A 25,634-nucleotide genomic window follows, 5' to 3' on the forward strand; every position below is an offset into this window, starting at 1 on the left:
AGTCCTATGCACAAAGGTAACTATTCTGTAGCCCTGTCAATATAAATATGGAGCATGTGATTATACACACACAAAAAGCAGGCACATGATTTATTAATCACAAGACCTCAGCTTGTCAAATAATAATTACAAGGCAATAACACACCTTGTTTTAATAAATGGTTCCCTAAGATTTTCTCCCACAGTGAACCAGTAAAAAAGGACAATTATTCTGAGGTAAAGGCGGTATTTCATGTTTCTGGTTGTTAGCTCTTAAATGAACTCACTGTCTGGATCTCTTAAATCAAGCACTCCCATTTTTCTGCACATTTCACAAGTTCAGCCCTTTCCAGTAAAGCTTCTTTTCAGATGCGTGGTTGCCTTTTGTTAAGGCAAGAATGAACAGATGACAACTGCAGCACAGAGGAGACATGCCTGGAACAGTTTTACAGAGCAAACCCAATTCTAACACTTCTGCCAGGAGGGTGTACTCAGAAATGTGAAGAGGGAAGGCTTTTTGTGCAATGTGAGGGGCAAGTCCTGGAAAGCCACAACAAAGACAGGCAAGCTGCGGTTTGGGAAAGTGTTACCCAAAGCCATCACAGTGGGTGACACTTCAATCTCCATGTTCAGGCAACCATATGGTGACCCCCTTCCACCCCTCCAAAGGGTTCCCAGTCTTGACAGGCACTGCACACATAGGTCTGCAGCACAGCCCCGTTCCCAGCTCATGGATGGAGCTGCAGGAGGATGTTCAAAAGCAACTCTAATTACTGAGCATTAAAAACCAGCAAAGGCGTGATTTACTATCCTTTCAACCCGGGGCTGACGCTGCCTCCTGAAGAATGGGATTGCTGTGCTTGCAGTTCATTTTATGAAGGCACCTTTGCAGAAGATGCAAAAATAAAAGTAGGCTGAAGGAAGAGAAAGCAGAAGGCCAAGAGACAGGCAACTGAACAGAGCAGATTGATTTAACAGATACGATACATTTTTTGCCGTGTGCATTATGTGTGGCAATTTATATTCCAAGTGGCACAGTAACAGACGCGACTGTAATCAAACAGCACTGCTGAGGTGTCAGGAGCACAGATGCTGCCTATCGAAAATATTTAAAACAGAAAGTAAAACTTTGAGAAACCCACAGTGAGGGGAGCGCAATGAGAATGATCTGTGATGTCTCTAACCCGACACCATTTCTCTCTGCTCTTTTCTGCTCTCTTCGGTGCTGGAGGTCCGGGACCTGTGTGAGTCATGGCAGCTGCAGCTCAGATAAACGTTGATGAAAAGCAAAGGCCAGCAGCAAACTGTCCAGGGCAGCCTGGAGACACCCTGTGCCTATTGTGAACTAGAGATTGGATAGGGGGGAAGGGCTGCTCCACGTGTTTTGGGGAACTTCAGCCAATGGATTCCTCCCCTGGGTGTTACGAGAGGGCTTGGCCAGCATGTGAGAAAGGGAGGGGAGAGTTTGAAAACAACCCAGCAGGCTCTAAGGAAGGAAGGCAGCTAGAAAGTGACCTGCTCGCCTCCGTGCAAGCATTCTGCTTCAGGTGACTGGTGGTGTTAAGGGTGGGAGCTGCTGGCGGGTCCCCCTTGGCACAGGTTGGAGTGGAGGAGGTCCTGGGTGCAGGTAACTCCGGGATGCAGGTAACTCCGGGATGCAGGTGTTGGGGAGAGGATGCTGAGCTGCACAGCCCGCATGGGTTGTCTCAAGCTGCAGATTGGCCAGAAATGGTCAAAAGAGTGTGGTTTCGTTTTCTATGTGAGGAGGAATTCTGCTCTTTTGTTTTTATGGGGATTTTGGTGGTATGTTTGCTATTAATATGGCTGGGGAGGGAGGCTGGGAGAGAGGAAGCAGGGCTCTACAGCTCAGAGATCAGCATATGATCAGCTGTCTTTATAATATTGCAGGTGGTTTTGAGGTTAGAAAGGCAAAAAGAGGTGGTATCTTTGAGCAGACTGGTTGATAACAATGGAAAAATACAAACAATCTGTCATGCATATCAGACCCTTTTCAGGTCACAGTGTTTTACAAATCAGACAGTATGCACAGTCAAATCTAGACTAGATTTTCAGTGATTGATAACCCAGCTGCTAATACAGAAATTCAGCAGAAGAAAGGAAAACCACATTGTTTTCTTATCTGGAGGTATGCTGGGTGGTTCAGGGTTTTTAATCTTCTTTTGATCACTGACCCAGCTTTTGGGGCTCTTGGAAGTGATCCAGTCCTAAATTTTACCAGAAAATCCTCTAGCATGCCTCATGCCTGGCATGAGGCACTGATTTGGTATTTTGTGGCATCTTCTCCGGTGCAGATTCTGGTTAGTTTTATTTCAGTTTCTCTGCCACCTATTTCCTCTTCACTGAAAAACATTTGTAAAGCCCTTTTTCTGCCTTGAAAGGGAAGCTGGATCCCATGAACTGTTTGCTTGGTACACGCAATGGAGGTGCATAGAGCAAATGAGATACTACTTTTTGATTGATGGGGAAACATCTTTTGAGGCTGCCTCTAGGTTGCATGTGAAAGAAGTCCTGTGTGAGCATGCTGAAGTGTCCTGACTTGAAAATATCTGCAACTTAGTGTCTTCATGAACAAGAAAGGTTTTCTTTCTGTCGTTTGCCTGATGGGGAAAGGATTTATCATTAAAAATACAGCAATTGTGCTGCACATTCTTTTAACAGATCACTGTTGGTTTAATTCTTAAACCAAGTTTTGACGACTCATGCAGAACTGAGACAGTAAATTAAATCAGAGGCTATTACATAAGGAAAGTTTGGCTCTTATTTCAGTCAAAAGTACACTGATTTGGAGTAAATTATACTGGAAAAATATGCAAAAATACTATAAAATTCAAGCCATCATCTATTAACTGAGGAGGATTCTCTTGTTAGCAGTTGAAATATACTGCAGTGCAAAAGTACTAAAGCAAAAGCGATCTGTATTTGCTTCCCTCATACCACTGGACTGCTATTGCTTGGGCTCTCCAGAGTGAAAAACTGCAGAGAGAAAACAAAGGGTTAGCTGAGTTTTTAGGAGAAACTGTGAATGGAGACAAAATACATGACAACACAGGGAGACTCTTGTCTCTAATCAGGTGTCTGGCCTCAGGCAGTTCATATAGAATAAACAGGGTCAGTGTAAACTAAACCAAGGCAGAAAGTTTGGAAGGTTGTAGATGGGTATGGCTGGTTTAGCTGAATCTGCACGGGGTTTGAGTTCCAGCAGTGTGGAAGGTGGCTGCAGCACGTGTGGATTGCCTGGACAGCGGGCATCCTGTTTGCCAACTGCAGGCCAGTTGCAGTGCTTCCCAGTCCCCCTGCCCAAACCCCTGTCCTGTGACACCCAGTGAAGAGAATATAAGAGGGTCTTGTGTCAAGAGAGAGCAAAAGGTCTGAGATCCCCATGCTAGCAACACAAGAGGTAGCACATTATTCCTATGATGGTTTTGGTGCAGAAAATAGATTTCTTATTAACGGAGGAGGACACGATGTTGAAGAGGAGGCAAGCAGAGCCGTCAGGGTTTCCTCAGGCCTGTCACTGCAAACACCCAGACATCCCCTCACAGGTCTCCCACATCCTGGCGTTCATCTTGTCAGATCTGACTTAAAACCGGTCAAAGGCGTTGCTAATTGACAGTATTGAGCCTCCTGAAGGTTAAGAAGTCAGGATGTGACGGCCAGGCGCACTTCTGTGGGCGGACCGGGCTAAGGTTGTACAAGGCAACGTTAGCTGCGGGTCCGCTTCGTGCGGGACAGCCCCAGAGTACGCTTCCCTACACAGCGTAAAGCAGCTTCGTTTTAACCAGCAGGTACCAAGGGCCCACAGTGCCGGAGGAGGAAGGAGCCAAGCCTCGCCGCTTGTCTTCCTCCCTCTCGTACCGAGGCACCGCATCCGCCCGGTGAACGCGGCCCCACCGCCCGCCTCCTCACAGGCCGCGGTACCCTCCTCCCCTCCCCGCACGAATGGCTCCTTCCCACCTCCCCTCTCCCCCCCCCCCCCCGACACGCGCGCGATGGTTTCGCCCTCTCTCCCCTCACTCCTTTTCCGGAGGGCTGACCGCCCTCCCGTCCCCCTCCCATCGGCATCCCCGCCTGCCGATTGGCTGCGGCGGCAGGCGGGAACCAGCCAATCGGCGGCGGCGCTGGCGGCCGTGTCGCTGGGGGGAGAAGGAAAACAACAACAAGCAGGCAAGGCTGTGCGCGCGGCCGCGCCGCGGGAGCGCGCACCGCCGGTAACGGTCTCCGCGGGCGGCCTCTGAGGGGACACGGCTCGGCCCGGCCCGGCCCGGCCTGGCGCGGTGCGGGCGGCCCTGCCTCCGCCTCCCCGCGGGGTGCGTGGGGGGTGGCCGGGCCGCGGGTGCCGCTGTTGAGGGGGCTGCTCCTCTTCACTGACCCCAGCCCCGTGCTGCCTGCCGCGCCGCGTCCGGCTCTTCGGCCGCGGCAGCCGCGCATCGAGCCCCCGCGTCGGTGTCGGTGTCGGTGTCGCTGAGGGCGCGTTCCGTGAGGTGCGGGTGCTTTCAGGCAGCAGCCGGGCGTGGTGAGCGCGTGTCGGGCCTGTGCTGTCCGGCGGGTGTTCGGCGGTAGGGCCCTGTGCTCCCTTCGGCCTTGGCTCTCGGTCACGCCCTCTCTTAAGGGCCGGAGTTGCTCCGCCGTTGGTTTCTTCCAGCGGCGCGGGTTTTGTGTGGGTAGCTCGGTCTGACCTGGTTATACTTGCTATGGCCTCAGAACAGCTGGTGTTTGCAGGTCTCGAAAGCGTTGGTGATGGGAGGGGGGGTTGCTTAATGTTAAGGAGATGAGAAAAATGGTGTAAGCTGTGTGAAAGTTCCTCAGGGGTGTTCTGTATAGGTGTACGGTCTTGATAAGTTTTGGAAGCTTTCCTCTGCAGTGATTTGTTCTTAAATATTAATTCGCTGCTGTTTACCTGCTGTGGTAGGATTGCTTAGTATGTGCAGTGGTGGTGAGCACAGCTGAGTATATTTTATTAGTGGTTTTTAGAGATTCAGGAAATAACCTTAGTCTGCTGAACTGTTTTAAAAGTGCTGCTTGCATTAGTGTTTAATCTTAAGATCTTTTGCAGCATTCTTACGTTGTAGGTACTTGAACTCTGTCCATTTTGTTCCTGTGTTATTTCCTTTGACATGAAATTTTGGGGCTGTTTATTCTGATGTTTTTAATGCATGTTTTATAATTGTGTTCTGTAGTTGATTGGTGGTTCAGAGTTGTAACTGTCTAACTAAGAAAAATATGAAGTGATGGTGTTTTTGCTATAGTAATAAATAGCAGCATCCTGAAGCCCCAGTAGACCTGTTGGCTTGAGTTAATGAGAGGGTGAGTTGCTAAATTGAGAGCGTCTCTCCTGATCAGTATGACAAAATGAATTGTAAAGCCCAGTTATTCCATCATCCTTGTCACAGATGGAACAGGGTGCTGAGTATCAAAAAGACAGCATATGAAAGTTGTGGTGTTACTACATTGCCATAAGCTGAGAATTTCAACTAGGATTTTATATGGAAGAAGTATTTCTCCACTTTAAATTTAGGTCTTGATTGTAAATGATGAAAATCATGATTGTTGCTTAATACAGGTTTTTGTCCTTTGTCTTCCTTTTCAAAGAGGTGGACAACTGATGGAACATTCCACTACGAAGAGTAAAACTGTTCTTACAAGGTAGTTTGCTCAGATTAAACTGAGATCCGTACAGGAAAACAAAATCTCTCAACCAAGGGTGACTGGGACCACTTGAGAACTCCTGAATGATCGATTGAGGTAACTCAGGAAAATCTTTATTAAGAAGAAGTGGTGTGGTGTGAGGAAGGACTCGTTATGACACAAAGCTGTTAACTGTTTGGGTTGCTATTATGAAATGCAAGATCATGACAGCTTGGTACTGTGCCCCAAATGAGGTTTTTTTATTGCCAACGGCCTGTGATGAATCATTTGCAGTTAATGGGTCTGTGGTAGGCAAGTGGCCATACCAGAGGAAAACAAGGGAAGAGAAAAAAAGGGGAAGGGAGTACTGTTACTTTGTGTCACAAATGGTAAATTGTCTTCAGGGCAGCAAAGGGAAAAAAGGGGGGTAAAAAGGGAGCAAAAAAAGAGCCACTGCATTCTTGCAGGGCAGATACAAATGCCAGTAATATTAACAGGATTACAAAGTGATCTGTGAAAGTCTTGCAGGTGAAAAACTGTATGGGGAATTCTGGGGCTGCTTAATTTTTTGTATACATGAAGGAAAGATGGATGATGCCATAGTGACATGGAGTGGTTTGTAGATTAGTAGCTGCTAGGAGGAGGGAGAGAGTGACAGAAATGTTGAACTTTATCCCTTGCAGATTGAATGGTGGTTGTGAGGAGTGTTTGAAGGGTGTTGCAGAAGCAAGATGTGAAAGTTTGGCAGCTGTATGTACACATACAATAAAGTTTAAAGACTGTGTCCTTGAGGGAGGAATGAAAAATAGCTTATGTTCTAAAGGCTGGTATGAACTTGATAAATTTGTGCCATTTTATCAGCATAGTTCATGTGAAGAACATTTCTGTTGTGGGTGTAATTGTAACATTGATATTGAATGCTTGTATAGATTATCACTTTGCAGAATAGGACAGTCTAAGTTGATAGAGGTTGCTTTTATCAACTAAAAAAAGCTGCATACAGAGGGCTTTTCTCCTGGTGCCTCCTTTATAAGCAACAGAACTGCCAGCTGCTAGGACATCCAAGCTTAGATAGGTGTGTTTGAGGGTGGTGCTGTCTCATGTTGCACCATTTGCCTTACCAGAAAATTTTTAGTGGTTGCTAATAGTTAGTTATAACTTAAAAAAAACAACAACCACCTGGTTTTGGATTGGATTTTGTGAGTGAAGCCTTTGCACCTTTTTACTACTTTAAAATATGGTCTAGTGCTTTTCTTCCCCTAAGCGTCTCTGTTTCTCTTTAAGCCTTGGAAGGAAAGCATTGAAGACTTTACATTTCACAGTCAGTTCTGTTAAGCAGCTATGGAACTAGAAAAGGACCACATTACTACTACCCCCACAGGTAAGTAATATTTTCAGAATTTTTTTACTTAAAATTGCTGACCTGAAGTGTTCTCTGTAGAAGGAATTTATTACCTCTTAATTTTTTAACATTGCTGGTTAAAAAATCTTCACCAGAAATTTGCAGAATTCAGTCATATATCAGAGTATCCTGCTTGATTACACTGATCTCAAAAACTGTTCAATTCATGAAGTTAACATTTCTTAATAAATAATAGTGACTCTGGACTCCTTATCATCTGACTTCATGTAGCCCTGGTGTGAAGAAAAGAATAAACTCAAAAGTAAGACATGTAGGTTCATTTGAAAGGTACAAATTCTGCTTTTATGTAGCTGTTAAGTTTAAAGTTAGAGAAAACAAATGATGAGAGGCTTGAACTGGAAGTGGGCTGGCATGGGAAAATGTACTGAGTATGTGTTAAAAGATTGAACTGAAATTGACTAGTTTGTGCATATTGCAGATGCCTTTTATGATGCTTAGTCAAGTTAACAGAGTTTCATGTGGTTTTCTGTGTCTTCCAAGGGTTGTGATGATCTGCAATGACCTTCTTATACCTAGGAGGTTTTGTAGCTTTTAAAGGTTTTTCGGGGGGGGGGGGGGAAATCGTGTGTTAAAATGGTATGTAATGCAGTTGAAGAAGCCACATGCTCCATCTGACCTCTTTATTTTAAACCTTAATTAGCTTAATGTAGAAGATATATTGCTTTTCAGCATTTTAGAGTTATATTTGGATTATAGTTGGGGAAACTGCTGTATATCTAAACTGACCTAATTTGGTCAAATGAAATTGGCGTGTAGGTAAGTACTTGCTGGATGCTTTGTTAGTTAGGTGACACCAGAAAAGCACAGGTTTTAAGTGTGCCTGCTAGGCTTGGTAGCAGGGTAATAAGAGAAATTTGGATAACTTTTGATACATGGTAAGCAAAGTCTTCATAGGACTCTGTTATTGCTTATATATGTGTATATGAAGGAGAAAGAAGATCTGCATCATTTTTTTATGTACTTTTTATACTACCACATCTGTTTAACCTATTCTTTTTCAGCCCAATGAGGTTACTGATAGTGGAAGGCCAGTTGTGTATATTACTATGAAGAAAGAGGTTGCAGCTGGAAGCAATAGTGTTATATAAAAAAATAGTTTAGTAATGCAGTGAGAAATACAAAGTCTTAGGGGCTGGATGTTTCCTGTGTAGGATTTCCTTTCGTCTTTTAGTCAGGATTGTGTAAGGAGGTTGGACTGTAGCCTCCCCTTGTAAGGGTCGCCACACTCAGGACTGACTTGTGTTAATGGCTGGCCATTTTGTTTAGAAACTGAGAAGTGCATGCTCACTGAGAAGTGTAGTTCCTGGAGGGCCAGATGGCAGGTCTGAACTAGAAAAAATCATGGGAGAGTGGACATGAAGAAGAATTTAAATAAATTTTTCTGATTGTGCTGATGGCATCTCCCCAGGGAATGAGAGGAAGGAAACCTGTTTGGCTTTGCCTTTTTTTTCGCCCTCTCTGCTAGCTTTATGGAAATCTCTCATTGTTTTATTAAAATGTTAGACAAACTGAGAAAGTCTGTTGTGGGGAATCTTTTCCTGGACATGGTGCATGCTTTTTTAGCTTGCTGCAAGCATAAAAGGAATGCTTTTGTGGGAGTAATGAGTGGAAAAATGAAGCTTAAACTGGAATGGCTGCATTATTGTTCAGCTATAGCATTCACATCTGTGAACACTAATATCTAAATGTTGCTCCTTTGATCAGGAAGGAGGCAGTTGCATCAAACTTTCTTCATTTTGTACTGTACTATCCCCTTTAATATAGGTACATACTTTGAGGCTGGAAATGTTTTATTAGTGCACTTTACTTTCAAAACAATTTTTCATGAACCTGTTTTGGATGAAAAAGCAGTTCTGAGAAGTGCTGCCAACTGAACATTGCTAATGAGAATGTATTGGCATGGTGAAGTAATACATTTAGCTAAGTTAAAATACAGATTCAAAAGCTCTTCATATTCTGTGTTTATGGCAGTCAGCTTTTCTGTAAAGCAGGCTTGGCACAGCTGGAAAAGCAGCTTTCTCTGTGTGCCTCATCACAGCACTTTGTAGGGTTGGGGCTGTAGTTTGTATTTTGAGACTCTACTAAATCCTCAAGAAAAGAAGGGCTGTGTAACAGAGCTGAGGCTGTGCCCTTTGTGTGTTTTACAGATTTCAAGAACAACCAGGGTACTAACTGGGATGTAAATAGGTCTCCAGGGGCGTTTTTCTATCTTGATGGGTTAACAAGGGTAAGAAGAGCTTACAAAGACTTTCGCTTATAATGCAGTCAGTAAGACATTCTACTGAATCATATGGCTCAGGTGGGGGACATCCTACCTTTGTGAAACAAAAGACTTTAGATCCAAGTTTTAAATGTGCATTAACTTCCTCAAAGAGTGAAGTGGCTGCACTTACCAGTGCTCTGAGACAACTGCAAGTTCCTCAAGTTGTTGGGTGTTGAACAGAGCTACTCTATATGAAACAAACCTATTACATGATTGTACTAGGGAACAAACCATGGCCATTTTAGAAACCATCTTGATAGAAGCTACAGTGAGGGGCAGTCCATAGAGAAGAAGAGAGATCACACTTTCACAGAATAGTTAGGGTTGGAAAGGACCTTAAGATCATCAAGTTCCAACCCCCCTGCTGTGGCAGAGACCCCTCACACTAAACAAGACTCTGTCCAGCCTGGCCTTGAACACCGGCAGGGATGGAGCATTCATAACTTCCTTGGGCAACCCATTCCAGTGTCTCACCACCCTCACAGTAATGAACTTCTTCCTTATATCCAATCTAAACTTCCCCTGTTTAAGTTTTAACCCGTTACCCCTTGTCCTGTCACTACAGTTCCTAATGAAGAGTCCCTCTCCAGCATCCTTATAAGACCCCTTCAGATACTGGAAGGCTGGTATGAGGTCTCCACGCAGCCTTCTCTTCTCCAGGCTGAACAGCCACAACTTTCTAAGCCCGTCTTCATACGGGAGGTGCTCCAGTCCCCTGATCATCCTCGTGGCCTCCTCTGGACTTGTTCTGACAGTTCCATGTCCTTTTTATGTTGAGGACACCAGAACTGTACACAATACTCCAAGTGAGGTCTCAGGAGAGCAGAGTAGAGTTTCAGAAGACTTTATTCTCTGAGTTTTTGTTACTCAACTCCCTAGCCTTTGGATTAAGCAGCTTTTTTGTCTTACAACTTTAAACACAATAAAAGTAGTGATGGTTTTGTATTCTTGTAAGTCTAAATTACTGCTTTACCAGCTATTGAATTGTATTTGAAATTCACTCAATGGGGAGAATGTTGGTTGATGATTTAGAAGATGACTTTCACGGTGTTGACTAGTCTGTTAACATTACTGACTTCTTACAGAACTTACTGTATTGGCAGTTTTGTTTGTGTCTAAATCGAGCTGAGTGGGTGGAGTGAGAATTAGGCACTTGGAGCTTCTGCACTAAGGACTTCTGATAGTTTTTGTTTAACAAGGGCGGGGTTTTCTGTGGTTTACCTGTTTATAAATGGTTTCTTCATTTGCTTTCCAGCTCTTGACATATGTTCTGTTTAGATTGTGGATGGTTTGTGTGGGGGAATAAGGAACTCCTTATGACTGTGATATGTAGACATACTTCAAAGCTAACGTTATTTGCCTTAATGCTGTTGGAAATAAGAGCTCTGTTTAATATTGTAATCCATTTTAAATGTAGTGTTTTGGTATTCTAACATAAAACTGTTCATATCAGATTCTTTTTGCTCTGTCTCCTTTTTAAGAACTTGAGAATCTAAGTGATGCTCCGTTTTCCGGTGATGAAGAAAATGGTGGGCCTGAGGAGCGAAAGACTGAAATCAATGGAAATTGGATTCCTGCAACTTCAATTACTGAGGCCAAAATAAATGCTAAAGCAAAGAGACGCTTGAGGAAAAATTCTTCCAGAGATTCTGGGAGAGGAGACTCTGTTAGTGACAATGGAGAGACACTGAAGGTTGGAGTTGCACCAACAAGCCCAAAGGGCAAACTCCTGGACAGGAGATCCCGGTCTGGAAAGGGAAGAGGTCTACCAAAGAAAGGTTAGTGTAGCTTAGCAAAGACAAAACATAGTCCTTTTTTTTTTTTTTCTACTGGGAATAAGTTTCATAACCCACAGTCTCTGTGCAGGTGTTTGGTTCTTTATGTTAGATAGTAGGTGGTGATAGAAGCCAATAATAGGTGGCATTTTCATCAGAAAATTTGGCATGTGTATCATCCATCTTCACAAATTTAATATGCAAACTTTAACTGTTGGGGGTTCACAGGGCTATTAATGCAGCCTTAAAGCGTGGTTATATTTGAAGGTATAGAGTTCAGTCTTTAGCAGTTCTTGTGCAGTTTTATACTGCTTCTAGTATCATACTGGGAAGTGGTTGCCGAAGTGGGAACATGTGGTAAAAGCACACTTTTCACTGTATATACATCACTCTTAAGTGAAAGAATGTTGGTTTGAACTCGGAAGTATTCTTTGTAAGCTGGTGGTCCTTGCTTACTGTTGCATATTTTGCCAGGTGGAGCAGGTGGTAAAGGAGTTTGGGGAACACCAGGTCAAGTGTATGATGTGGAAGAAGTAGATATTAAGGATCCTAATTATGATGATGACCAGGTAGGCAAATAATTTCTTTGCAGTGTTGTTTATTTCTTTTATTGATTTCAGTTGCTCTTATGCTTATATTAATGGCAGTTTGACCTTGTGAGTTATATGCTTGTCACCCTGGCTGTACTAAATGCATGTTTTATGTTCAGGAGCGGATTACGCCTAGTTAAAGACAGCTGGTGTAGAAGTGTCAAGGTGTAATACTCACAAATCTTGCCCCCCATACCCTCTTTCTGTGCCTGATTAGCCAGCAGCCTTTTCCTAGTGTTGTTTTCACTTTGGTTCTCAAAGAGGTGTATGTTGCAGTGCTGTACTCTATTGCAAACAGGCACCACATGAAAAATGCAACAGAGTGAGTCAAGTCAGGGGTTTAGCAGGGGGCAGTATCCTTTATAGATTTTTTTTCTCTCCCTTGTATTCCCAACCGTCCCAATGTTTTGTATCTACTTGGTATAAACTCTTCAAACTGGTGCCAAGTTGATAGCCTGGATATTTTGTTTACAGGTATTTATTTAGGGTATGTTTTGGAAGATTGTACCTTACAGTGATATTACTGGGGGGCAGAAGGAGGGGAGGGAAGTAAAGCTTATTGGGCAAAAGGTGCTTTATAAAATGAAATCACAGAGGAAACACTGATAACCAACACAGGTTACTGAAGTATCTAAGATCAATACAATTGTCGGACTGTGAGTAAATTCTCTGTAACGTAAACAGAGCAATGGTGGTGTCCTTTGAGCAGAGGCTGTTTGCTGTAGCTATAGCTGCTGAGAGGGTGGTATGTAAGAATGTCAAAACCTTCTAGTACTATTTTTTCGCCTGCAGTTCAGTGCTGTACATTAACAGAGATAGCTATGAGAAATGAAGCTGGTGAGTCCATAAAAGAAAGTTTAATGAAGAATCAATATTCCATTGAACTTCTGTATGCTCAGCTTTTTTAAGGTTGTGTAAACAGAGACTGATGTGATGGAAGGATAGGCTTTTGGACTTAAGCTACACTTCTTGATCATGGAAAGCTTCTTTCCAATAAGCACTAGTTGGAAAGCTGCTTTGTTCAGATTTCTGTGATCTGTAGTATTGCTGTAAGTGTTACTTCTGTAGTCTGTGAGGAGTAGAGAACTGAATTACAGCAGGGAAATCTGCTCATGCTAGAACTCTGCAGGACCAGGTCATACAGGAGGCAGTTGCTGTGTGATTCTTTTCTCCCCTTAGGGAATGTCTTTGCTCACAAATATTCTGAAAATGCCTTTTCTCTGAATTGTACATGCTATCACCTGTCTGGTCACACAGTCACTAGGGAAGAGGGAACACAGGCAGGCTTGCTGTCAGGGACTTGAGTGCCACTTGCAGGGAAAGGTGCTGACAGATCAGTCTTGTGCTGGGCTGGGACAGGAGTTTCTGTCACTGTCCCTTTGGTACGTAAGCATTTGATCTCTGTGCTCATGTGGTGTCAGCAGGATCCTAGGAACAGAGTTTGGAGTGTTTACCATTGTTTAACAGCAAATTCAGCCTTTCAGTTGAATTCAGCTAACAGTATATTCAAAATACAAGAAGCATGGCATTTAGCCATCATCTTCCAGACTTTAATGGTAGAGACATAATCTGATGTTTTCTGGCAGAATACTGACTACCAAGGCCAATAAAGCATTAAGAATTTAGAAGATACATTTTGAAGAGACAGTACTGCTTACAAGAGGGCTATGTGCTTTTGTTGTCTTTTAAAATAGGAGAACTGTGTTTATGAAACTGTAGTTTTACCTCTGGATGAAAGAGCATTTGAAAAAACTTTGACACCGATCATACAAGAGTATTTTGAACATGGAGATACTAATGAAGTTTCGGTATGTGCAGTGCCTTTTTATTTCTTTATCTAGCTGCTAACTGCTTTACTCTTTTAGCTGTAAACAAGCGTATAGAGATGTTGGCAAGAAATGTGCAGTAAGAATACCTCAGTAGTTACATTAATTATGTGAGCAGAAGCATATATGTAGATACATACTATACATAGATATTTAGATGCTTGTATTTATAAGTTTATATAATATATTAATCATCTTTGTTTTTCAAATCTTATTTAGGAGATGCTGAAGGATTTAAATCTTGGTGAAATGAAATACAGTGTGCCAGTGCTGGCTGTCTCCCTGGCATTAGAGGGGAAGGCTAGTCACAGGGAAATGACATCCAAGCTTATCTCTGACCTTTGTGGGACAGTAGTAAGCAAAACTGATGTGGAAAAGTCATTTGATAGATTGCTTAAAGAACTACCTGAATTGGTGTTGGATTCTCCCAGGGCACCACAGGTACATTTGTAAAGTTTTATGCTTGTAGTCAAAAGCTTTTTCCTCTAAAATGTTGTTAAAATTAATCAAGAGAACTGAAACAGACTCTAGTTTGAATAATACCTATGGATTTTCTTACTGTTTATAATCCCTTGCTAATTTCTCAGGCTGAGCTTTTACTTTGAGATGGTTTACTTAAATAAAATCTGAAACCCAAGCATGTTATAATTGTCTACTTAGAACTACTTTGAAATTCAACCTCTAATTAAAACTGCTTCTGTTGTGTTGCAGTTGGTGGGCCAGTTTATTGCTAGAGCTGTTGGAGATGGGATTCTAAGCAGTAACTACATAGATGGCTACAAAGGCACTGTGGATTGCATCCAAGCTCGGTAACTTTCTTTTTTTTCTATATAGCTACAGTTTTCTATTCCAAATACCAGATATGCTGATCAGGAATTTAGGGCTTCAGGATAAATGAAGTCACTCGCTATAACTTCTTATTTTTAAACTTAAAAGAAACCCACAAAGTGTGCAGCAAGAACAACGCCAAAATCTAGAGTGACTTGGGTGAGAGGAGACATAGTGAAAGCACCTCAGAAATGTATGAATACATTTGAGTTTGGTTTGTCAGGCTTGTTCAGCTCATGTTTGAGGGTGGAAAAAGAAGAGCTGAAACAAGAAGTGATTATAAAAGGTTTTGTCTTTAGAAGAAGCTTTAATGTGATTAATGAGTAAATATAGCATCAGGACAGCTGCTGTAAATATGTTGTGAAAATACACAAGGGATTAACTATTTTGCCTTATAAAGGTTTGAAGCACATGCAGTGCTTTCCCAGACATTCTCTGTAATGTTTTATTTATTTTTCAAGAACTGTAATTGTTTTCCATGTCAGGGTGAGAAGCTGAGGGAGCAGTCTCTGGCAGAAAGGAACATTTTAGTAACTAGTCACGGTTTATTATTTGCCCCCCATAAATGTATGTTTCAAGCTTGATATAAAGTTGTTGAACTCTTAGCTTCTGGAAGTGCCATTTGCAATGGTTATGGTTGGGTACTTCTGTAAGGAATGGAAATGGTTAGCTGCCTAACTTGAGGGTTCAAGGGGTGGAAATTGCCAGTTGTACAAGTGTGTCCTGCACTTTGAAGGACCATAGCCTGAACACTGCCCACCTTGGGATGCTTTGCTGTTTTGCTATTTCTTGGCCAGTCTTTTCTGCTCATTAAATCTTGCTGAATAGTGTTACTGTTATTGGCCAGCCCCCAGTATGAGTATTGGGATAACTGTTCCTTCATTAGCTGGATAGTGATTAACTGGATCTGAAACTTCTTTTTTTTTTACCTTTTTCATTCTATTCTCAATGAACTGGAAGGCTTCCCTAGTTCGTGCCATCTCTTTGCAACTACATATTTGCCTTCTGAAGTACTGTTTTGGCTTAAATTGTCAAGGTCTCATAATTCTTTAGACGCAAAGAGAAAACAGTATTTCAGTAGACAAGCATCTCAAACCTCTTTTGAGATACACTTGCCAAGCTGCATTCTTGGAGGAGCCTGGATACAATTCACCTCTGAATAAGAAAATACTAAGCTCTTGTGAGGTATGCTTCAGGTTCTGTTGCTATCACAAGATTGTTTCCTGACCGCAGCATGGTATAACCAAAAAGGTGACAGAATGTGGGAGCTGGCTTGCTGGCTGCTTGATCCAGATGTTCTTGTGGATTTGCTAACCCTGACTCCTTACCAGGGATCTGATCACTTTACCCAAATTGGAAAGGCAGTGGGGGAAGTTAGAGATGCCTTTTAATGAAGTTCTCCAATAACTTTTTCAAACTTAACTTGGCTTTCTAGAGCTGCACTGGACAGAGCTACTGTGTTGCTGAGCATGACCAAGGGTGGAAAGCGTATAGACAGTGTGTGGGGGTCAGGAGGTGGGCAGCAGTCTGTGAAACACCTGGTTAAAGAGGTAATTGCTTCTACAAAACTCTTCTTTCTGGAATTTGCTGTCTGTCTAAGCCTCTCTTGTTTGGGTTGAAGACATTAAGCCTATCCTGTAGCAAAATGATGTCTTGAGTGTTGGTTTTGGGGTTTTTTTTGAAGAGTTGTAATTTATTTATATAAAGTAGTTTTTAAAATCTGATGCAGGCCATTAAGTTGATTTTGTAATGTTCATCAGTGGTGGGAACATGCTAGTACAATTGCAAGTGTACATTTATTTTTGCTTTAAGCAAAACTTTTAAGCAGTCAGCTTTTTAAGAGCTTTTAATGTAAAATGGTGAAATAATTACAAGAGCCAGGATGAAACTGGCTAAACTTGATAGACTATTACTATTATTTGGCATCATGGATTAAAAGCTCAGTAATAAATGAAAAAGGGAGAGGAAGAAACAGGAATGTTTAGAGTTCTGTGCTACAAAATAGGCAGGTTTAAAGGAAAAGGTTGTGTTACAGTTTCTGGGTTGTGAGTGTAACAGATGATAGGAGGAGGAGTTCAGGGGAAAAGATAAACTTAATTGCTCCCATAGTAACCTTTTATGGTGATACGCATCTTATAAAGCAGTGTTTCTCGTGCTTGTATGTTTGTATTAACACTATGGATAGGTATTTTGCTTACACCGTGTTTCAGGTTGCTGATAATGTCTCTAATTAACATCGGAATTTAATCACACTTACAAAAACAGTAGTGGCAAGTTTCAGGCACTGACCTGCTGCTGGGGTGGTTGTAGAGTATTAGAACAGTTGACAGCTTATACATTTTACATCTAATTAGTGTTGGTTGTGTTTGTTTTAAAATCCAATAGATTGATATGTTGCTGAAAGAGTATCTGCTTTCTGGAGATGTATTGGAAGCTGAACGTTGCCTTCAGGAACTGGAAGTACCCCATTTTCACCATGAACTTGTATATGAAGTAAGGAGAAATCAGAGTCTCTTTAATTGTCTGTAATATGAACAGGTTTGGTTTTGTTTGGATTTGGGGATGCAAATATTCTAACTGGAATCTGAAGCTCAGGTTGCTTATTCTGATGTTATTTGAATAACTAAATAGTTTAATGTAAAGTTAATGGTTTGTGTATGTGTTTGTTGTGCACATTGTGCAACAATTAAGCTGCTACTGACTCTGGGAACATCCAAAATTGTTTGTTGGGTAAATAGTTGAATTCAGATTATTACAGATTCCTGAAAAAGAAGAGATCAGTTTATTTTTTGCTGAGGAGCAGCAGCAAAACCCCCCATTGTTTTGCTGTCTGTTTCCTTTTAGTTTCGGATAACTGGGTATTCACCTGCTTGTGTTAAGTTGCAGAGCTGCCTTTTTAGGGTGGGATCGTTCTATCTAATACGTTTGTAAAAGCTCCAAGATATTTCAGAACCAGACTGTAAGAGAGAAAGATCTTTGCTATATCTGGGAGATGTTCCCATTTGTACTCTTTTTATCTGCCAAATTAGGAGATGGTTGTTTACCAGGAAAGCTGAACACCCACAACCTACAATTTTATTTTCTTTTTTTCAGTACATTGACTTTAGAAAATTCCTTCGCAATAGAAACCCAGAATCTTTTTAGTTGATGGGGGTTGTGCAGATCTGTAAATGTAAAAGTTCTTTAAAATCACAGATACAGAAAGAATCATAGATACAAAATTAATTTCATAGAACTAATTGCCATCTGTACTGCAGCAACCATATGGGTATAGTCATGGATCTCTCAGTGCAGAGCCAGAAAGGCAGTGCTTTTCTTTCTCTCTAGTTCTTTTTTGTTTTTCATGCCTTTTATCTTTATCCAAATCACTTTTCACCAGTTTTTCTTTTCAAATAATAATACACTGAAATTGTGAGTGTGTGGAACAGCTGGGCTTGTCTCCCCAGAAAAAGTATAACAACATGCTCACACCTTTTTGCACCTTGTATGCTGTACACAACATGTACTTGAACCAGCCCTTTCTTTTAGTTAACACTTGCATTGTTTGTTTTAGGCCATTGTAATGGTTTTGGAGTCAACTGGGGAAAAGACCTTTAAAATGATACTGGATTTGCTGAAATCTCTCTGGAAATCTTCTGTCATTACTGTGGACCAAATGAAAAGAGTAAGTGTAGCGTTTAGGATTTCCCTCACTGCATAAACTGTGGTAGTGGAGATTTGTGGCCACATTGTCTTTATTTACATAGAAGAAAAGTGAAGTCTTCTTCCTTGTATTACTACTCATGCAACAGTGGCCAGGCCAGGCTAGCATACCCATTCTGTACTGTCTGGATTTCTGACTTGTAAAGACAATAAATGTTCAGCTGGTGCTTTTATGTACATAGGTGGCTGTGCAGTATCATGGTATTCCACTGACTTGCAGCTGCTCTGATTTAGGCTTCTTGAAACTGTCCATGGACCTTGTTGTGGTTTAAACTGATCCACACAGCTTGTCCACTCACGCCCCCTGCTCCCAGAGGGATGGGGAGGAGAATCAAGAGAATGTAACTCATGGGTTGAGATAAGAACAGCCCAGTAACTAAGGTATAACACAAACCACTACTGCTACCACAAATGATAATATTGATAAGAGAAAATAACAAGAGAATACTATACCACCGCTGAACGAGTTCGACCCCCCCGAAGAGAGAGTGTGCCCTTCCGGGTAACTCCCAGTTACCTCCCTGGCCATGGCATGCTGTGGTATGGAATACCTCTTTGGCTAGTTTGGGTCAGGTGTCCTGTCTCTGCTTCCTCCCGGCCTCCCCTCGTCCCCAGCAGAGCATGAGGCTCACAAAGTCCTTGGCCAGAATAAACATTACTTAACAACAGTTAAAAACAATCGGTGTTATCAGCTCTCTGCCCAGGCTGGAAGTCAAAACACAGAGCTTGCACCAGCTACTAAGAAGGAGCAAAACGGCTCCTGGTAAACCCAGGACAGACCTATACTGAAAAATAAATCCTTAGAGTGCCAAAGGTATTTGTGTAATCAAATCTGGAATAACCCGGTGATTATTTGAATTCTTCCATTGCAGGGCTATGAACGAGTTTACTGTGAAATCCCAGATATCAACCTGGATGTGCCACACTCCTATTCTGTGCTTGAGCGGTTTGTAGAGGAATGCTTTCAGGCTGGAATAATCCCCAAACCACTGAGAGACCTCTGTCCTTCAAGGTACTTGTTTTAGTGTAGATGGGTGAAGGCACTGCTTTTTGTCCCCACTGTAGGTAACAAAAAGCAGGATCTTATGATCAAAGTATTACAGATTGATACTGGAAGCTATGCAAGACAGAGACCCAGAGGGCTGGACTGGTAAGAAGTTTATTAAGGTGTTATGGTTATCCTGTTATGGGATAAATAGTTGAGGAAAATAAGCCTCCAATGAGTCTGTTGCAGGCCTGTGTGCTCTCCAGAAGATGAAGGCCTGCTTCTCCTCTGTTCTGCTGATCTGCTTGGTAGGGATCAGTGCAGTACTGAGATGGAAGCTTCAGGTGTCACAATGATCCATGTTGGTGACAGTGGAAAAACTGCGAGCTATAGTGGGGAAAGGAAATAATTTAAAATGGCTTAAAAATTGGTTTAAACTCGCCAAACAGCATGAATAGTTTTAGGACAAGACCATTAATAATGTTTATGTCAAAGGTATAGAACACTTAAATATGGAAGAAGCTGTACACACCTGATGCCTTCCTATCTCTCCTGTGGTTTGCACAGTGCTTCTGGTTTGTTGTTTTCTTATCGGTAGTATAAATGACGCTGTTTGAAGTGTAACTGAGCAGTATTCTGTTCCCTCCTTACTGGTTGCATACCCCTTCTGAGTTTCATTTCATGTGGGGAATACATGCAAATTTTAAGATATGTTTAGTACTCAAAATTTTATGCATCAGGATTACTATTTATTAGATCTTTTCCTATTCGGATGTTTTGTTGGGCTTGTTAAACTATCCTGACAGTTTGAGGTAACTTCAGATTTTGAAATGTTGGTGTCTTTACCCAAACCAGCCTCCATTTGTGGACTTCAGGCTGAAAACTTAAGTTTATGAGTATTTTGCTATTCTTGCAGGTTTGGGTTGTGGGAGGGTTGAAAGTCAGCACTGCAACAAAAGCTTCATTGTATTTCAGTTACCAGTAATGCACTGGGGGGGCATTTCTTGCTTATGTACTTCAGCTTTGGGTAGAAACTCACCATTCCCAGACTTTCAAACTTAGCACCTTTTGCAAGTGTCAGCATTCAAATGTGAGCAAAGTAGAAAGCACTTGACAATAGAAATTTTTTACAAGCTTCTTGCAAATAAGCCTGGCTGCAAGATTCAGATGGATTTTAAGCAATTTATCGGTGATTAGGAATGTTAGCTAATACTGCTGGATGAGCATGTCTTCCATTTGATGGCCTTCATCAGGGACTGTAGTGATAGGACAAGGGGAACTGGGTTCAAACTGAAACAGGGGAAGTTCAGGTTAGATATAAGGAATAAGTTCTTTTCTGTGAGGGTGGTGAGGCACTGGAATGGGCTGCTCAGGGAAGCTGTGAATGCTCCATCCCTGGCAGTGTTCAAGGCCAGGTTGGACAGAGCCTTGGGTAACATGGACTAGCGTGAGGCATCCCTGCCCATAGCAGGTGGGTTGGAACTTGATGATCTTAAGGTCCTTTCCAACCCAAACCATTCTGTGATTCTGTGACCAAGAGAAGATTCTTAGATAATTGTGATAAGAACAAAGCAGCGATGCTACCGTGAACTAAAATCATACTTTCCCCTTTCTTGCAGGGGCAGAAAGCGTTTTGTGAGCGAAGGAGACGGAGGTCGTCTTAAGCTGGAGAGCTACTGAATGTGAGAACCAGCTCCTGAAGCCTTAAATGTTGAAAGGGAAATAGGTATCTCTCTCTCTCTATATATATATGCAAACACGCATGCTTTTCTGGTGTGTGTATGTATATATGTATACACATATATAATGTACCAAATTTAAGAGTCGCTTAGCACAGTTCATATTTTTTTAAAAGCACATGTTTTGGGTACAATCTTTTTTTTTCTTCAATAGTTTTATAAATTTCAGAAAGAAAAGAATTTCTTTCTTTGGGCATCTGGTAGAACAACTGGCCACTGCTGTGGTGGTGCCTTCCAATAAGCTATCGTTTCAAGTGCCATATGTGTATGACCTGATCATTCCACATCCGCATCCATGTCTGACTGCAGCTCTTTCTTTCAAGGACAGTGTTGTCATCATAAAATCACCGTTTATACAAAGCTTTATAGAAGGGTCAAGTTAAGCTGCTGTGATCCCATTTCCACTGCTGCTGAAGAAATACTGTGCTTTGGGAGGAAAAAAAAAAATAGCTGTTTCTCTGTTTTAAAGAGCCCAAGAAAATGGAGTTGGGTCATAAGAGTAATGCATCTGTTCCAGGGGAGAACACTGGTTGGTTTTAGCCCCTGTGTACCAAACTTGTCTTTTTTTTTTTTTTCTATGTAACTGGAAAAGTGAAAAGTTCTGGTAAAACATATTAAAAATATTTTTTGTGATGCTGTTTTTCCTGCCTCCTTTGATTTTCAAAACAGAACAAATGTAACTCTGTAAGTTCTGAAGTGTGTGCAAGCCAGCTGTACATCTAACTGTGCCCTTTTGTGTTACAATCTGCAGCAGAGCACCAACTAATTCAACTCGTGGTAAGTATTTACCAAGTACGTTGTTGAGAACAAGTGTCTGGGGTAGGAGCAGCCAGGCTGGTACAGCGGAGATGCTCTGGTGTGTGTGTGTACTGGCAATGCGCCTCTGCCCAGCCCCTGCTCAAGAACAAGACCGAGCCAAGGGAGACTTTACATCGACAGCGCAGAGCCCCTCCTGCTCCCTTCCATGTTTCACGTTGGTGCCGCGGCTCCGGGTGCTCGGCAACACCGGGAACTGCCGGGGCGGGGCCGGGGCGACCAGTGCTGCCGCTCCCGAGCCAGCCCGGTAAGCCGTTAGCGGAGCCATGGGGTCGTGTAACGGGCCTCCCTGCCCACCTTATCCGCCCGGACCTAGCGCTGCGCCCGTCGGAGCTGGTGAGCCCAGAGATGCGTTTAAAACGTCGCTTAGCAAGCGGTAGGTGAGGCTTCCACAGGAGGAGCGCCAGGCCGCGGGTCGCCACCTCCCGCCTCCCCGCTCCAGCAGCACGCCTCACTCTGGGCCAGCCTTGAATCCGCGCGCTCCGTTACAAGCGGGTACCTCCGAGTCACGGCCACCTCGGGGCACCGGCCTCCTCCCCGGGGCCTGGGCTACGGCTGGGGCTGAGGCTGCGGTGCCTCCTCAGCCTGCCGCGCCGCCGCCTCCAGCGCCGCCCGCTGAAGCGCCTCCAGCTTCTCCAGCGACACGGACTTGAGCGGCAGCACCTTGGGCTTGCACAGCACCATGGAGGCCGTGTCCTCCACAGACAGCTGCCCTGCGAGGGGAGAGAACGGCCGGGGGTGAGCGCCGGGGCCGGGCAGGCTGCGGGGGCCCTGCCGCCCGCTGCGCCTACCTTGCTTGGGCAGCACCTCCTGGAACGCAGCCTTCCCCTCCGGCATAGCGGCTCCTTCTGCGCATGCACGCTGCGTGGAGGGGAGAACTACAGCTCCCGGCCTGCACTGCGCGGCGACCCTGCGGTCAGACCGCCTACTGTTCCCCAGTGCATGCTGGGAGCTGTAGTCTCGGGGCGGGTCCCGGCGCTCCCCTCCGCACCCCCTGCCGCAGGGACGGGCGGGCAGCGGGACGCGGAGCCCGCCTGCCCGGGGCGGCTGCGCGGTGCTGCCGGGCCACGCCGGGCGCAGGCCCGCACCGCGCCGCGGCTCCTCGGTGGAGCGGCGTGCTCCGACCTGCGCGGCCTGCCCGCTGCCGCTGCTGCCCCGCCCCGCCCCGCCGGGCCTGCGCCTCAGGGCAGACACCGTCCAACGACCGGCTGGGCCGGGGCGTGCGGGCAGCGCCTGGGGGTGTGCGGCGTGGATCACCCTGCTGGTCAGCATGTAAACAGTAGTGAAAGCCGGTGTCTTTCAAACACTGAGGGTTTAAATGTCGCCGAACCTGCTCGGCCGGTACCCCTGAGATCCCCTCTGGGGGTCATTTGCTGGCGGTAGCAGCTTCCCTTAGAATAACCCGGCCAGGGTCAGTGGGGAAGGGTGCACTGTCCACAGCACCCCGTCGTGCTGTAGTTTTAGATGTTGCTGATGCCCTGCACGCATTGTCTGCCTTGTGCCCTTTGCTTCAGAACTGGCAGTAAAGGTTCATAATCCTGCTAACACAGCCACAGCAGGCTGTGGCAGTTCCTTACTTGTTCCAGGGTTGAGAGCTTCCTTCTTACTCCTGCGCTGCGACTGGTTGTAGATGGATAAAATGAGGGGGAACGTGATTGTTGCTGATCGGTGGCAGTGGTTTTGCTCTCTCGGGCGCTACTGCACTGTGGACCCACCAGCTACGGGATCCGAGCCTGCGGTTTGCCAGGAGACCTGTGGTAAAACTCCCAGCTTCCAGTAAGCGGCACCTCTCTGATAGTTATTTAAAGCATCTTCCTGCATTGTTCCAGAACTATTTCCTTTTTCCTCTGAGGGAAACCTAGGGTAGGAAATTGACAGCCTGCTTCCACCTCACACCAAGTCTTGCCTCCCTGTTGGGTTGGAGGCCAGCAGAGAACCTGCGGAGGGTGGAAGCACATCTCCTGTGTCCTGTCTGCTGTGTGGTCAGCAAAGACAACACTTGTGCTTCGGGCCACTTTGTTGTGATTCACATGTTCTACTTTCAGGTCAGGAGGTTGGCATTGATGAAGCAGTAAAATGAACGTGCTTGATGGGAACAGCATTCTCTACCCTTTGAAGTGCATAGGAGCATTCCCACTGATTTCAATGGGAAAAGCTCTTTTGTCTGGCATGCTAGTCTGTTTGCCAATTAGTATTTCATACTGATTGGAAGAGAAAAGGCTACGGACTGATTTGTGAACACTGTGGATGTTTGCTTGTAAACAGTGTGCGCAAATTGAAAATCAGTTATTTGGCAGTTGTTTCTTTCTTTGGTCCAGCATCTTATATATGGCTGTGCCTAAAAATGAACATAAGAGCCAGTTATGACTGAAAATCTTGCACCATGCCACTGACAGTTATTCCTGTGTTAACAAGTATGGCCTGCAGAGCAACAGAAGGTGGACTGAAAGCGAGGCATTGAAATCAAATTGTAGGCAAGGGTTTTTGACAGCATCCTGATGACCACCTGGAGTCCAGCATCATGTGAGGATTGGTGTCTATAGCAGCCAGAGCCATCTCAGTCATGCAAGGAATCACTTTCCAAGCACAGTTTTCCTGCCAATGGAGTTTGTTTGCTTGGTGATGAGAAACAATGGTCAACTCAGTTTGTTACTTAAGCATTTTAGTGACCGAGAAGTGGAATCTGGCATTGTGTGCTGAATCCATTTCCTTAGCTAGGCAAGTGCCAACTTGGCAGCCTGTCTGGAAAGCTGACAGCACTGGGACAGGCGTGATTGTGGAGATTGGTTTTGACAGTCTCTAGTAAGTCTGCTTTTAAGACATCTCTTTCCATTGGAAGAAGAAAGCACAGTCACCATCTTCAGGACTGGAAGGACTGGATGAGAGAGAGGAGAGAGGTAATGGCATTGTCTGCAGCTTCATATCCTCAAAGACAGGAATGGGTTAGCTTCGAGTAAGGCTGGTATTTATTCACTAGGGTGGTGCTAGCTATAGTTGAGAGGAGGGGAAGGTGTAACATTGAGGACCTAATTCCCCTTCCTAAAGCCCTGAGACTTCAACTTTGGATAAACCCTGGTGTTACTTGGCAAAGCATGAGAGCGGTACCCACAGAGAGGGCCACGCGCTCTAGGTCGTGTATCCTTATTTTACTGAACTCATAAACAAGTTATTCTTGTACACCGCAGAAAGCCTCGCAACCACAAACCCAGCAATAACTTCATAAATGATAAGCTTGTTCTCCTCCCCCTCTTCCCAGATACCCCGAGTGCAGCAGACAACAGAGATGTGCATTGCTGGAATCCAGCGAGTTTCATAACGTGGCAGCCGCTTGCTGAAAGCCCTGCAGATACAAAACAAGGCTTACTTTAAGTCTTGGGAAACATCTCCTGCTAAGTAGAAGAAAAAAGCATTTAGGTGAAGCAATGTTGCTGGTCCCGGTTGTTTATGAGGCTTGGGTTCTGTCTTTATACATTTTAAATGCTTTTAATTTTCATTCTGTTTTTTGAGCCTTTCAAGTGCATGTTTTCCATTTCTTTTCCATCTGAGAAGAAAGTCCGGAATCAAGTCCTTGCTTTAAAAACAAAAATCTGGTTCAGAGTCCTGTATAATCATGTAGCTCCAGACATGGGTTGTTTAAAAATAAAGCCACTTTTATGAGAATCACCCATCTTGAAGGTGACTTTCTGTTCCGAGTTTAAGTAAATACTTTGTTGGCAGTTTAAGACGTTTTTAACAACATCTGATCTGCATTTGCTTTCCAGGCAGATCTCTCCCTTTTTCCTTCTTTTCTAAAAATCCAGAGCTTGTTTCGCGTCTGTATGTGCCGATGTGGTCAGAAATATAGTGTACCAGCATGCCTGTGACGTGTGTTGAATAATGCATACCAGTGCTTTCAAAAATACACCTGCAGGTTGCATGCAATTGTCCCCTTAAGTTGCTGAGTGGTGGTACCATGAGATACAGAGCCCATCTTCTGTGGAGACAGGAGGAGGAGGTGGTTTGTGTTTACTGGGTGGGGTAAGGCAGAGAACAGAAAGCCTGGGGGAATCCCAAATGCCTTCA

The 25,634-nt window shown here is 43.9% G+C and overlaps 2 protein-coding genes and 1 long non-coding RNA gene across 15 annotated transcripts; 2 read left to right on the plus strand and 1 right to left on the minus strand.

Annotated features, from left to right (window-relative positions):
• The first annotated feature begins 1,427 nt into the window (after positions 1 to 1,427).
• PDCD4 (programmed cell death 4) lies at positions 1,428 to 21,389 on the plus strand. Of its 13 annotated transcripts, none has more exons than XM_065672235.1 (14): positions 4,264 to 4,481; positions 5,590 to 5,742; positions 6,910 to 7,006; positions 10,793 to 11,089; positions 11,561 to 11,655; positions 13,371 to 13,484; positions 13,722 to 13,943; positions 14,214 to 14,311; positions 15,766 to 15,880; positions 16,716 to 16,823; positions 17,884 to 17,994; positions 18,905 to 19,044; positions 20,637 to 20,743; positions 21,080 to 21,389. In XM_065672235.1, the coding sequence occupies exons 3-13, from the start codon at positions 6,967 to 6,969 to the stop codon at positions 20,695 to 20,697; spliced, it is 1,401 nt and encodes a 466-aa protein (XP_065528307.1). In that variant the 5' UTR covers positions 4,264 to 4,481; positions 5,590 to 5,742; positions 6,910 to 6,966; the 3' UTR covers positions 20,698 to 20,743; positions 21,080 to 21,389. The 13 variants fall into 13 exon arrangements, with proteins under 13 accessions (XP_065528302.1, XP_065528305.1, XP_065528304.1 ...); XM_065672236.1 differs by having other exon boundaries at positions 21,085 to 21,389; XM_065672237.1 differs by having other exon boundaries at positions 20,637 to 20,699.
• Positions 19,176 to 22,465, minus strand: BBIP1 (BBSome interacting protein 1). The gene is made up of 3 exons (XM_065672241.1): positions 22,364 to 22,465; positions 22,072 to 22,285; positions 19,176 to 19,404 (listed from the first exon to the last, which is right to left on the minus strand). The coding sequence occupies exons 1-2, from the start codon at positions 22,407 to 22,409 to the stop codon at positions 22,122 to 22,124; spliced, it is 210 nt and encodes a 69-aa protein (XP_065528313.1). The 5' UTR covers positions 22,410 to 22,465; the 3' UTR covers positions 19,176 to 19,404; positions 22,072 to 22,121.
• Positions 22,466 to 22,906: 441 nt separating this feature from the next.
• On the plus strand, positions 22,907 to 25,235 carry LOC136011300 (uncharacterized). Its single transcript, XR_010611317.1, has 2 exons — positions 22,907 to 23,348; positions 24,829 to 25,235. It is a non-coding gene; the product is annotated as an uncharacterized LOC136011300 (long non-coding RNA).
• The last annotated feature ends 399 nt before the right edge of the window (positions 25,236 to 25,634 follow it).

The sequence above is a fragment of the Lathamus discolor genome, chromosome 3 (genome assembly GCF_037157495.1).
Source record: "Lathamus discolor isolate bLatDis1 chromosome 3, bLatDis1.hap1, whole genome shotgun sequence".
NCBI lineage: Eukaryota > Metazoa > Chordata > Aves > Psittaciformes > Psittacidae > Lathamus > Lathamus discolor.

What these genes read in the sequence shown, in the direction of transcription:
- PDCD4 (XM_065672230.1), top strand. Translation starts at nt 6,967, where the DNA reads ATGGAACTAGAAAAGGACCACATTACTACTACCCCCACAG. An exon ending in TGAAACACCTGGTTAAAGAG is followed by an intron (nt 15,881 to 16,715) that starts GTAATTGCTTCT and finishes AAAATCCAATAG; the next exon opens with ATTGATATGTTGCTGAAAGA. An exon ending in ACCATGAACTTGTATATGAA is followed by an intron (nt 16,824 to 17,883) that starts GTAAGGAGAAAT and finishes TGTTTGTTTTAG; the next exon opens with GCCATTGTAATGGTTTTGGA.
- BBIP1 (XM_065672241.1), bottom strand. Translation starts at nt 22,409, where the DNA reads ATGCCGGAGGGGAAGGCTGCGTTCCAGGAGGTGCTGCCCAAGCAAG. An exon ending in GGAGGTGCTGCCCAAGCAAG is followed by an intron (nt 22,286 to 22,363) that starts GTAGGCGCAGCG and finishes CTCCCCTCGCAG; the next exon opens with GGCAGCTGTCTGTGGAGGAC.